This window comes from Amblyomma americanum, chromosome 7 (assembly GCF_052857255.1).
Source record: "Amblyomma americanum isolate KBUSLIRL-KWMA chromosome 7, ASM5285725v1, whole genome shotgun sequence".
Classification (NCBI taxonomy): domain Eukaryota; kingdom Metazoa; phylum Arthropoda; class Arachnida; order Ixodida; family Ixodidae; genus Amblyomma; species Amblyomma americanum.
In genome coordinates this window covers 109,108,864-109,121,734 of record NC_135503.1, presented here as the reverse complement: position 1 = coordinate 109,121,734, position 12,871 = coordinate 109,108,864, and the positions used below count along the sequence as shown (strand labels likewise).

Genomic DNA, 12,871 nt, shown 5'->3' with positions numbered 1-12,871 from the left:
TGCCCAGCGGATAGTGAGCAAATTTCCCACGTACTTCCCACCGTGGCAGGTGGCAGCTAAATTAATGATTGGTCGCTCGGGAAGAGCAACCTGGGTTGCACAAGGCCCATCGCTGGCAACAGCTGCCATCGGAGGGCGGTAGTACATCGCTTAACCCCTGCACCATAGCGCCACGCGGGGTATGAGAAGTCCCAGGTAATTTTGTACGCAAAGTAGAGAATGACCTTTTGTATGTACGGAAATTATTCCATTACACTATCGTGTCATTTCCTTAAGGCGGAGCTTAAGTGCCCCTTCCAATTTTCGCATAGAGGGTAGGGAAGCGCTTCCTGTTGGCCCTGAGAGGCTCAAGTATGTATCCTCGCGTTTGCATTACTGGATGGGTTCCCACTTCGTCACCCAGCGCTCGGTTAGTGTGTGCGCGAGCTGTGGCGTTTGTGCTTTGGATCCCGGTGGGTGCGGCGTGTCCTGGGGCCCATGTCATGGTATATGGTTCTCAGCTGGTGCCTTAATGGCGAAATATTTGGAAAACATTCTTGATGAGGCCACCGCTTGCGTAATTACGACTGATTGTCTGGGAGTCTGAAATTACTGTCCCGTGATCTGTGCCGTCTGTTGCCGTCGGCGACTGCAAGGACTTTTGCGCTCAAATGTCATCTCGGTCGTGGCAATATAACGCGAAATTCGACGAGAACTCGTTTCATATTTATCGCCGTACCGTAATGTCCGCTATAGAGCCCGCACGCAGTGTATAGTTCACAGCGCTCAATTTTGGCTGCAAAAAAAATTACTAGAATGTCCACACCCGTTACATTGATTACCAGAGTCAGGAGTGCAAACAGCACATATAATAATTGGCGCGGCTCAAGTATCACAAAACATGACAATAGGGTAAGCGTCGCGATTTTTGTGTCACATTAGGCGGTACTGAAAGAAAAAGATGCAATATAGTCCACATTTATAGGTGGTCAGCAAAGCGCAAAATTTCAACTTTTAAGCATGTATTACCGGTGGAATGTATATTAGAAATAATGGTATATTTTACAGAATTTCCGCCCCTCTCCTTATAACAGCCCCAGGCCTTCGGGATGACACTTATAAATAAACGAATTCTTTCCTCATGTGCAGGACACATTAAGCATCCCATGGCAAGAGAATATGCTACAGATTAGAATACACGACGTCCGCTACGCCCATTATTCTCGTCAGTAGCGTTTTCCTCGTTCTATTCGCCGACAAGCACAAGCCACTCCTAGCGGATGCAAATTCTAAAGCTTCAGTTGGGTAAGCACAACGAATGAATGAGTCAAATACCATTTATTTACTTACATTCAACTGCATAAACGAACAATTTGATTAGTGTTCACTTTTTAACGGCAGCCTCATGATTCACTGAAAGAAGAAGAAGACAAGTTTGCGGCGTTCCGCGATGCTTTCATCCATAATATAAGGTACACTTCTTGCGCAGTACTTGGCTTTCGCCGGATTCTGAGCTGATACCCTTTAACGGGCACGAGTCATGAACTTTTCGAGACAAACAAAAACCTCCTACGGTTGGTCATAGATCACAATCCCCCTTCAGCGCAGATCGTGTATGGGGTAGCTGTCGCATTTGTTAAGTATTCTAGCGCAAGCCTTAAGCCCATGCTACAGCAGAAGGAAAAACATTACGACAAATCCATGGGGGTCCTCACGGTCGTCGCGACTCTTCTTCTTCTTCTCCTTAGTAAGCATGGCACATACCCACGCAGGGGCATTCGCCAAGGTTCAGTAGATAATCCCAATGAGGTGTTTGCACGGGGAAAAAAGGCGTGAGAAGACTAAATCAATATAAATATTGGAACAGTCAAATGAATGAAAGAAATATGAATTACCAGGAATAGAATCGAGCATTCTTGGACCTGCGACAAAATTTTGTATACAGCTAACAAGGTAATCGATCAGTTGCACTAATTTAATCATGAAGGTAGGCGCAGACACTGCTTAACGGGAATCCCTTTGCACTCGCACCGAACGAAAGAATAATTGGAAGGGACAGTGGTCCTAGCCTCGAAAGAGGGACCTCCAAATACTGTTTTCTCTGAACTGCGAATCGCCGGCAAGAGAGGAGAAAATGATCTATCGTTTCAACTTGCCCCAATGATACACAAAGGTTTGTAGCAGCGAACGCAGATCTGCATAAGTACAAATATAAGTGAGGGATTCTGCATCGCAGAAGCGTCATTGCCACCTCACAAAGCCTTGATTTACACCACCGGATATTCCATAGGAACTTTAAGTGGCTAAAACCCACGGTATTCAGCAATGGATCACTCAGGTTGGCTGAAATATATTGGAAGCTCTCGAAACGTGAAGTTTTTAACAGAATGAGGTGAAGGACAGGATAGATTACAGGAGCGCTGAGAGCTGACGTTTCCAATAAATCAGCCACCTCGTTGAAATAGACGCCCGAATGCCCAGGTACCCAGACAAAGCGGATCTCACGCACTGTGCGCGGAACAAAAAACTTAAGCGAACTATTCAATAAAGATTTTCCCGAATTTTGGAAAGAGACTAGAACTGAAAGGCAGTCTGCAAGGATAAGAACCCATGCTACAAGCCTGGAAGTTTGAGAAGAGCCAAACCAATGGCCAGAAACTCTTCGAAGAATATACGAGTATAATCTGGGATACGAACGGAATAGTTCCAAGCCAGCTCCTGCGAATATATCCCAACCGTCGCCTTCTCACAGCTGCTGGAGGCTTGAGTGGAGATAACAGTAAGAAGAGGAAAATTCTGTAGGTGCTCAGAAAGGAGACCATTTAGGATATTTGTGCGCATATGTTTCGCGTGGGACGCTAAAATATGGTCATAATAGAAGGCGGGGTCAGCCTGCGTATCTGCAACTTGTTGCAAGGAGATCAGATTAACCTGAAGCGGGGCTAACAGATTCCGCGTGAACCTAACTTGCGGATGCTGATAGCGTGGCCAATGATTAGTGAAAATCAGGTGTGGTTGAGAAAGAAAAATGGGACTACGAACGCCGGGGGCCGGGTCAAAGGACCTGAGGAAAGTACGCACTGTTAGAAGTTTGGAAACAGGAAAAGAGATCGGGGATGCGGGCTTCCAGATAAAGGACAGCGTTTGAAGCTGATTTTGAGAGCCCGAGGCATAGCCGTAGGGCACGCCTTTCCAGTAAAGCTAATGACTGCAGCTTGTAGTTAGCGCTACCAGAGAACAAGACACAACCAAATTCTAGAATCGGTCTCATATAAGCCTTATAGAGCAACAGTAACGTGTCACGACGCATGTCAAACTTTTTATTGTCAACTCGTGTCAACCAGCCCAGAGCCCGTTCCCCTTTAATAACATTATTCTTAATATGGTGTCGCCACTCCAAGCTTTGACCATAAGTAACGCCTAGGCATTTAGCCGACTCCACCTGTGGAATTTGAGTGGAGCGGTATACTAGCGAGATGTACAAAGAAGTGCCCGGCGGAACTACCAGCACGCCACATTTGCTGACATTAAGTGATAAATTAATTTGGTTCAACCAGACTTCGATAGCATTCAGGTATGCCTGCAAACACTAGTATAGTGCATGGATATCCTTTGCTGATGCGAAAAAAGCTATATCATCTGCGTATACATAAACTGCAGTGTTTGGATCAATGGGCATGTCCGGAACCTATAAGTTGAGAAGCAGTGGAGACAAAAGAGATCCTTGCGGCACACCTCTTGATTGAACATTGGTATTAGAACAGAAAGATTCATGTGTAGAGGAGAAAAATCTATGTTTTAAAAATTCACAAATCCAAGCATAGATGTAGTGCGGTGGATGTAGCTGAGCAAGTGTGTTAATAAGGACCGTGTGTTCTACGCTGTCATAGGCTTTAACAACATCAAGTGCCACCAAGGCCGCAACTTCTCTCTTGCACATTGAGAGTCGTATTCGGCTCTCTAGATCCACATGCGCGGACCACAATGTGTGAGTGTCGTTAGAACTGATCCTGGTTGGACGAGCGCAATGCACACGTCTCCTCGATGCTGGGGCATCTTGGACACCTTAGCGCGGGAAGCAATGCGCAAGCTGTACAACATACTCTGAAAAGCTGTAAAAATTGCATGTACGGAATTTCGCAAGAGAGGGGTCACAGTCATGTTCTCACAAAAAAATCCTCAGAACATTTAATCTAGCTAATGACCAATGCCGTGCGTAAGGAGGCCCGTTCCAAATCGCGCTCAGCTTTCCACCGTTACAAATGCTGTTAAGAAATTCTGTCTCTTCTTCTGCTGGTGCCTGGTGTTTAATTCACAGGAAATTATTTTAAACCACTGTCTTGGTGCACAGTACAGGGAAAGCGCAAATACAACCATTCTTCGCTTAATTTTGTACACTAGGTATGCGGATATCCATGGCTAATAAGGAAGGCTCCAATTTTGTTCCTCTTACGTTATGTTAAGGTCTGTTTACACGATGAGCCCCATATCGGAGACGCTGCAGTGCCTTTGGCGGTCGTCTGCTGATACCAAGGTCGCCAGTTCGATTCGTTCCGCGGCGGCCATATTTCGATGGAGGCGTAATACAAAAATACCCGTGTGCTGCGACAAGTGGCACATGTTAAAGAGCCCCAGTTGGGCTAAATTATTCTGTAGCCCTCCACTACACTTTTGCTCATACCCCATGTGCCGGTTGGAGACGTTAAACTCCACAATTAAAAAAATCTACACACCAGTTTTTTGGCCGCGAAGCAGGCTTCACGTGTGTTCACGTCCTGCTCGTACCTGGCCTTGCCCCGGTTATGTCCTCATCTGGCATTGCAGCCGGTCATAAATTCCGAAATCTTTTTTTTCTGACGATGGTCCCCGATTCTTTGGCTGCCATGTAGGTGAGCGACGCAGAGTGAAAGGTGTGGGGCATGTCTAATCCTGTTTTCACCACATGTAAAATTGCAGGTTGGATGATGTGACGGTAAGTGCATTTGCATACACATGGCTTTTCGCCGTGGTACGTTCACCAACATCGGACAATTTTCCGTGGGCTCTGTGGACACCCAACGGACAGCAAGCAGAACGGCGCTCGTAACGGTATCCACTCCGTTAGCCTTAAGGCCCAACGGTTATCTTGCCTTCGGATTACATGTCCCGCCCAAGCTCATTTCCTCCTCTCTATTTCCTTGGGTAGGCCAGGCCGACAACCAGGCAGACCTCTCCTGTTCCATTAAACTTCTCCTCTTCCTCCTCCTCCTCCTGCTCCTCCTCCTCTTCTTTATTTCTTATAAGATGTCGCTAGCCCGCGTTTGATCTCTGTCCCATTTTGCCCTCTTCCGCTGTGTTAACGTCACACCACTAATTTTCCTCTCCATAGCTCGTGGCGCTGCCCTAAGTAAAGTTGAACCTTTTCGTTAGCCTCCACATTTATTCACGGTGAAAAACCCGCCAAATGGCGCCAGCTTCAAACTAACACCTTCTATTGTCCCACGCTCAGGCACAACTTCTACCCAACCCGCTACCCAGAGCAATGTCTCTCCTGCGGAGGGGACCCAAATCTTTATCGCTTCGTGTTGGAATGCTGAAACTCCAAAACCCAAACCCCCAACCCAGCCTCCAACACCGAACCCCTGCCAAATGGGAAGCCGCTGTTTCCAGAGCACCGACCTGGATGATCAGCGCAGACTGATCGACCAGGCAACCCGGACAGCAACAGCTATTGCGGCCCTCGACTAAGGACTCCTACCGCGAGGGCCTACATTCACGCTCATGATGATGAAATAAATTTTAAGAGCATTATCTCTTATCATCACGTTTCGAAATTTCTTGGTGTTCGCTACCACCCTGAGATCACCGCGCCTTCTGTAACAGGAACTAGAAAACTGCACATCTTGCGCTGAGACTTGTAGTGCCATCTGAAATGGTATTGTAGAAACAACCACCTGCCGCGTGTCAATAATGACGTCATGGTACAATATGGTGGATAGAGGTGTAACTATGTGAGTATAACGTCAGGGGACGAAGTGGCGGTATAGTTTCGACTTCTCGAATCCAAGTTGGCGGCCATACAGATTGGTTGTGCCCTCCCATCCCTTTCCCTCTCCCCAAAAACTATCATATAACGGGAGGAAAACTCTCACCACGGGACCGGTATATGTGTATACATTCGTTCCGCTGTATATACTCCGACAACAATTGGCACCCATCCGGGGACAGGTGTGTATGGAATTTGGTAGGCAAATAAAACCCTACGGATTCTGGTCTAGAAATAAAATCACATTTATATAATAGGCAAACATGCAGTTACTAATTGCAGCGTTACCATGTCGCACTGCAAGCCGAATTCTATGCCCACCGTGACCCCCCAAACGAAGCAAATTCCGTTTGGGACGTATCTTGAGGGGGTGCATCTCGACAACGGGCGCGTTATTCTTCGCTTTCTTTGCCTAGTAAACCAAACAGCTAACGCACATTCCTTCAACGTATTCCAGACGGGGGCGGCCTTTTTCCAGTCGGTCAGTTAGATTCCAATTCAAGGACTGAACAGACGTGCACAAATCGAAACGAAACAAAAACGGAAAAATAAGCTTCATAATGCACTGGGAGGTCTTTCAAGCGAAAGCAATTTCCAGCACTGAGAAGAGAAAGTAGAAGCAGCCGAGTTTGCCGCTGCAGCCAGTTCCCGCTTCTTCAGGGTTTGTTGCAGGACCACCTAAGGTCCTTTCTCTCTCATGTTCTTAATGGTACCGATGCCTCGCAGGATCGCGAAAAGGCAGGTGTGGGAATTTTTTCGCCTTCACTGGATTGGTATTTTTCTCTTCGTCTTCCTGGCTTCACTAATTTTTCTGGCTGAATTATTAGCAGTTATCTTAGCCTTACAAAAATTGGAAACTACCGTTTCCCTTGGCGTGGTTATGAAAGACTCTTTGTCCATTTGCTCTTCATTATCCTCACCCACTGAGTCTCGGGCATTACTCCTCTTTAAGTTCCTGATTCCGCTCTATCTAAATTCGGTAAGGTTGCTTTAGGTACCAGGTCATATGGGCTTTCACTTAAATGAGGTTGCAGATTCCTTAGCAAGAGCCATCTCTGCGGCCCAATTTTTGCTGTCCTGCCAACGTGTGCATATGTGCTGCGGCGGGGTTTCGCAGCTACACGATATTTCAGGAATTTGCTGCCTCGGCTCTTACATCATCTCCCGAATATCTGCATCCTTGGAGTAGCAAAGCCTGGCGCTCGCGCAGACTAGAGGTCTCTTTCACACGTTTGCGTTGTCGGGTTCCCCTTCTAAATTTCTACCTTCACAGATCTGGCCTGGCGGCTTCCCCATTGTGCCCTTTTTGTGCCGAACCTGAGACAATCGATCACTTCGTGCTGTTCTGCCGCTGCTTCTCTCATTTGAGGAAGCGTCTTTTGCAAATTCCATTTCATCAACTGGGCTTGCCAGTGTCCTCCACGGTTGTTCTTTCCATTGGCGTTTCTTTGCTTGAATGAAGCGACAAGAGTGCGCGCTCTGCTGTGCAAAATTTTCTTCAAGAAACGCAGCGACTCCCATTCTAATTCGTTTTTCCCGCTCTCAGTCAGTACGCATTGAAACACTACAGGCATTGTATACTGTTATGCACACTTAACCATTGTCCCGTCCTCGATCTCCAAGTTAACAGGACCCCTGTCCTTCCGTCTTCCAATCTATGAGACTTCATACTGTTACCACTCCTTTTCCCGTCAAACCTTTAATGTATCCAGCAATTAACCGCCTGTGTCCTGGCCACTCCCTCGTAGTGGGTATGTGCCAGCAACGTCTGAGGCCTTCCTTCCTTCCTTCCTTCCTTCCTTCCTTCCTTCCTTCCTTCCTTCCTTCCTTCCTTCCTTCCTTCAAAGTATCCCGTTCGGCCGGACGCTTTTCGAAGCGAGAAATAGTTCGCGTTGTACGGCGCATATCCTTTACACGGGATCCTGTACGTGAACTGAAGGTCTTATATATGAGCTCAGAAACGCATTTACCACGGCAGGAACAGACTGCGGCACTGCTTTAGGCGCTATTGAGTTGACATGCGTACACATAGGAACATGTACAGGTGAGGAAGAAGTGGGTGTTGATACGGCGCAAGGCTACGAATACGTGGACCCTTGAACCGGGCAGGCAGTCGGCATCTTGACAGCTGAGTCTCGGAGTGGCATCCAACATGCGCGAGATAGTTCACATCCAGACAGGCCAGTGTGGCAACCAGATTGGGGCGAAGGTAAGCAGGCTCTACCACCTCGTGGGTTATTTCACGGCTCAGGGGATCGCGGTTGTCGTTAGGTCTTAGCGCCTGTCCCGGCCTGTTTTACTTGGGCGATTACGTTGCTTCCTACACGCCTTGGTCTGGAATCTCGTTTCAGGATATGGGCGAAAGTAATTACGTGTGAAGCAGTCGTGGCTCTTAGCAGACGCTCTAATTTTGTGCTTAGTCGTGGCCTCTTTCGTGGGACAACGTTGTGCCCCTGCGCGCATCCAATCTCTTGTTCTTGACCACTGCTTTCGCTCTGACGTTTTAAGTACCGCTCGCGCTCTAGGAGCGCTGTAATATTTTTGTTCCTTTATGACATATGGCTCAGACTTTATCCTCAGTTGTAAGAATCTTCGCGACAATTGGTCTTTGTGAATAGTTGACGTGGCAAATGACTGCTGCAAAAGAGAAGCGGGCGGGGATTCTTTGCCGTACTTTTTTTCTTTTTCGCATGGTAAGGTTTTCGTGTATGACGCAACTCAAGGGCCTAAAGTGGTCTTAAGCCCTGCCAGCTTTCCGCCATCAGTAAGACACACGACGTTTGACAATCGATGGCAGTTGATTAGTTAACGACAGACATCAGTTTAAATGTGGAGCTCTAAGAGTTATGTTGCTTTGGCTGTGAATTCCAGCCACTAAATGCGTTTTGATGGTTGCCACTGGGCGATGTGACACGACATTTATTGCTGATATCTTTACCTACCTGCAGTTTTGGGAGGTCATTCGCGATGAGCATGGCATCGATCCAAACGGGGCGTACTGTGGCGATTCGGACCTCCAGTTGGAGCGCATCAATGTCTATTACAACGAGGCCTCAGGTACGCGTCTTCCTGCTGTTGCTTTGATTTCACTTTGAAGCTTCCCGGTCGCCTCGGACAGTTTCGGAATATTAGTCCCATATACTACACCGTACGTTTAACAATTCTGCACAGAAAAAGGAATCTCAACAGGAAATGTGCTTTTTAAAAGCCGGGAGGTGGGGCGAGGGTCTATGTGCTGCTTTTATTTTCCCACACATCTCTTGTTGGCGCGCTGTATTTTCATTGCTTCTTTAGATGGCCTTGTCGAGATGCAGGTATTTGTAGTAACTGTATGGTATCTTTGTTGGCGCTATGTTATATTTCCTTTTGTTTGAGGAGGTAAATACGTACCTCGGGCCATCCTGGCTGACCTGGAGCCGCGAACCATGGACACCGTCCGCTCGGGACCCTTCGGAGAACTCTTCCGGCCGGACAATTTCGTGTTTGGTAGGAGGCTGCTCATCGTTTCTTGTAGCAACATCCATAATTTTGCACAAATTCATCTTAAAACACACCAGATCAAAACACTCACCAGAGCGCACAATATAGACTAAATATGATAGCGCAGAACTGGCTAAATTTGCACCCATATTTCTGTACGCACTACGTATCCTCGCTGAGTTTAATTCAGCAGAGTGCCAGTCAAATTCATCCGGCAACGGAATCAAGTTATTTGAGTTTAAATCTAAAGCAATTCATATCAGTTTCTGGCGAAACTTAGGCTTAGCTTGGCGGTTCGTCAAGAATGTGGTGTGCCGTGAAATGAGCATATAGGGAAAGATTCAGCAATGCGGTATTTCCAAAAAGCTTCCATCCGCCTTTGACACAACACATTACTCAGCAAAACGGATAGGTGGCGCATTACACAAGGAAGAGAGGTGGCCCTCTGCGATGGAAATCCGGCAGAAAACAAAAGATTACCGACAGATATAACACAGGATATGAGCACAGGAGGCGGTTCTCCCACCCCTGTGTTGATGTCATTTCTCACCCGTTTTACATAGTGACTCGCTGGAGATATTGTGTTCTGCAGCCGAGTACAATACAAGCCATGACTTTTTGAATTGTTTGGAGACGTGAACATATATTTTCAACTTATTTCACACGCCACATTATCGTAAATTTGCGCAAGGTGTAACTTCAACTGTGTTGTGCGTTCCTTATCCCTCTACTCGGTACGTCCTCCGCGCAGCAGAAGTCTCTTTTTCCGCCTTTCACGTTGCTGTGTGTAGTGCGTCCCAGTGCATGGCTTTCCTTAATTGCATATTCCAGTACTTATTTCCTCCAGAATAGAGTTTGCACAAGTGTACACCTGTGACAATGTTCCCCCCTCAGGTCAAGGTGGTGCGGGCGATAACTGGGCTAAGGGCCACTACACTGAGGGTGCCGAACTAGTGGACTCGGTACTCGACGTCGTGCGCAAGGAAGCGGAGTCCTGCGATTGCCTGCAGGGATTCCAGCTGACCCACTCCCTTGGCGGTGGTACTGGATCTGGCATGGGCACACTGCTCATCTCGAAGATCCGCGAAGAGTACCCAGATTGCATCATGAACACCTACAGTGTATTTCCCTCTCCAAAGGTGTGTGACAATACCCATGAGAACAAATTTGAACGTCCTTGTGCTACAGTGCTGAACAGCGTTAGCACGAACAAGGGTTCATGTGCTTCCTGCGCACCACTTCATTAACACGCCTTCGCGTCGCGTGTGGTTGTACCGTGTCATCTGCTAGTTTCGTTTTCTTAAAAGCGGCGAAGATCGCTCGAATCGCGCAAGAAAGTATCAGAATAACATCGAACAGAATTCGCTCGCGTGTTCACGGTGACGGTGACCGCCGCTGGACATGAAACATGTTATTTCTTTTTTATCTTCTTGTCTTCGTATAATTTTAGTTTATGCCCACCTGCACCTGGTCATCTTGGTCCTTCTGCCATTTTCTGCAGGTTTCGGACATCGTCGTCGAGCCGTACAATGCTACCCTTTCTGTGCATCAGCTCGTGCAGAACACCGACGAGACGAACTGCATCGACAACAAGGCGCTCTATGACATCTGCTTCCGAAAGCTGAATCTCACGACTCCCACGTACAGAGACCTCAACCACTTGGTCGCCGCAACGATGTCCGGTGTGACTACATGCCTTCGGTGAGTGTTCAGCTTTCCTGCATACAAGCGCAATATAATCATCGGCCCAAAATTCGAAAAACAATCAGATTTATAGCTGCAAAGACCCGCAGTCTGTTATGAGGACAACTATGTAAGTCGTGCATGTCTCAGGACAGGCGCACACCCTTTCACCGCAGTACTCCGCGAGGCAGTAGTCGGGTTAGCAAGCACGTAGATTCTCTGAAAAGCGAGTTCACTTTTGGACAGGAAAAGAATGACCACGTTTGTGGACAGTTTTTAATTGAAACTTTTGTGGGATTGGAGATAATCGGCGTATATCTTCGTTGGGGAAGCACTACTACCACATGACCAGGAACCTGGCAGCGTTACATCCGAAAGATCCTTCCGCGTGGTGATGGGCAGCACGATGGTTTTACATATCTTGCATAGCGGCGCAGATCTGTACAGGTCTTTCAGTGTCAGCGTAGAAGGCTTGCATATCGACGACGATGTAAGCGCAGTGTTAGTGCGCTGGCGTGTGAATGGCAAGCCGTTGTCGTACCGTGGCTGGTCTTACTCTAGTACAAGGTTACTTCAGCAAGGTCTGCCGTAAATCTAGTTTCCATGCCTATGATTCTAATCCATGGAGGCCTAAATGTAGAAATGTTTTTTCAACTTTTATCCTTGTTACCATGGTGTATTACTCTTCAGTGCAGAGGGCCAATGAAGTTGCCGCAGTCATGTCACCGGATGTTAACGGGTCGAAAGGACCATCCAGGTCCTGTCAGGTTTTCAGCATGAGTGCAGCTTCGTAGACGAACAATATTTTTTCGGAATCAGCGTAGCAGAGAGCGTGCACATGATTCTGAGGATACATAGGGTTCAGTTATCGTGAAGAGCTTGTCATTTATTTTCGAAGGTTTACAGCAGCGTCTACAAGGCAGGTGTGTTTTCGAGAACACTCCGTATTTATCCAAAACGTGGACAAACTAGGCTCGATCACCTCGATGGTAAGGCAGGCTTGCGCTGGATTAAGGACAATTTAGATATGCTGTTGAGCGACTGCGCTACGCACCCATCAGCCGCTTGAAGGCGCCTGAATAGCACCGCATCTTATTTTGGATGTCTTATCTGATGCCCGCGATACAGTAGTGGTGCCGGTGAGCCTCTCTTTTTTATTTATTTAATTGACGGAAACTATATTTTGTCATAATCTATAAATGTGGTCCAAGACATTCGCGCCTCGTAAACAGCATTAAAGTCTGTTGAAGTACCTCCTAAACTGAGCGCTGTTGTCGTAATAATTGAATATATTGGCCGACCACTTTATATGGACTTCGAACAGCCAAAAAATCAGTGCAATTCTTCGTGATAAGTTTCGTGCACATCAAATCGTTTGCACGAATTATCTCAATACCGGAATACTGCAATTTTCTATGCATAATTCTAAAAGAACACGCTGTGCAACGACAAGCCATTTTATATCGTTGCGTTGCTGCAGAAAGATTAGCCTCTTAATGACTTTTGTCATATGCGAATAAATATCTCAGCCTATTTAAGCAACCGGGATTTTCCTATATTGGCATTTATCAGGGCTCTTCACCGCTGTTGTAGGTTTCCTGGACAGCTGAATGCTGATCTTCACAAGCTGGCCGTTAACATGGTGCCCTTCCCGCGCCTCCACTTCTTTATACCTGGATTTGCTCCGCTCACTTCCCGCGGCAG

At 47.1% G+C, this 12,871-nt stretch overlaps 1 protein-coding gene across 1 annotated transcript in view; it reads left to right on the top strand.

Annotated features, from left to right (window-relative positions):
- The first annotated feature begins 8,043 nt into the window (after positions 1-8,043).
- Positions 8,044-12,871, top strand: part of LOC144097388 (tubulin beta-1 chain-like) — a 5,475-nt gene continuing 647 nt past the window's right edge. Inside the window, exons 1-6 of the mRNA XM_077630116.1 lie at positions 8,044-8,213; positions 8,953-9,061; positions 9,380-9,490; positions 10,379-10,623; positions 10,986-11,185; positions 12,761-12,871. The exon at positions 12,761-12,871 is cut by the window's right edge and continues 326 nt beyond it. Of these exons, the coding sequence (XP_077486242.1) occupies positions 8,157-8,213; positions 8,953-9,061; positions 9,380-9,490; positions 10,379-10,623; positions 10,986-11,185; positions 12,761-12,871 (833 nt within the window). The 5' untranslated portion in view covers positions 8,044-8,156. The remainder of the gene's footprint in view (positions 8,214-8,952; positions 9,062-9,379; positions 9,491-10,378; positions 10,624-10,985; positions 11,186-12,760) is intronic.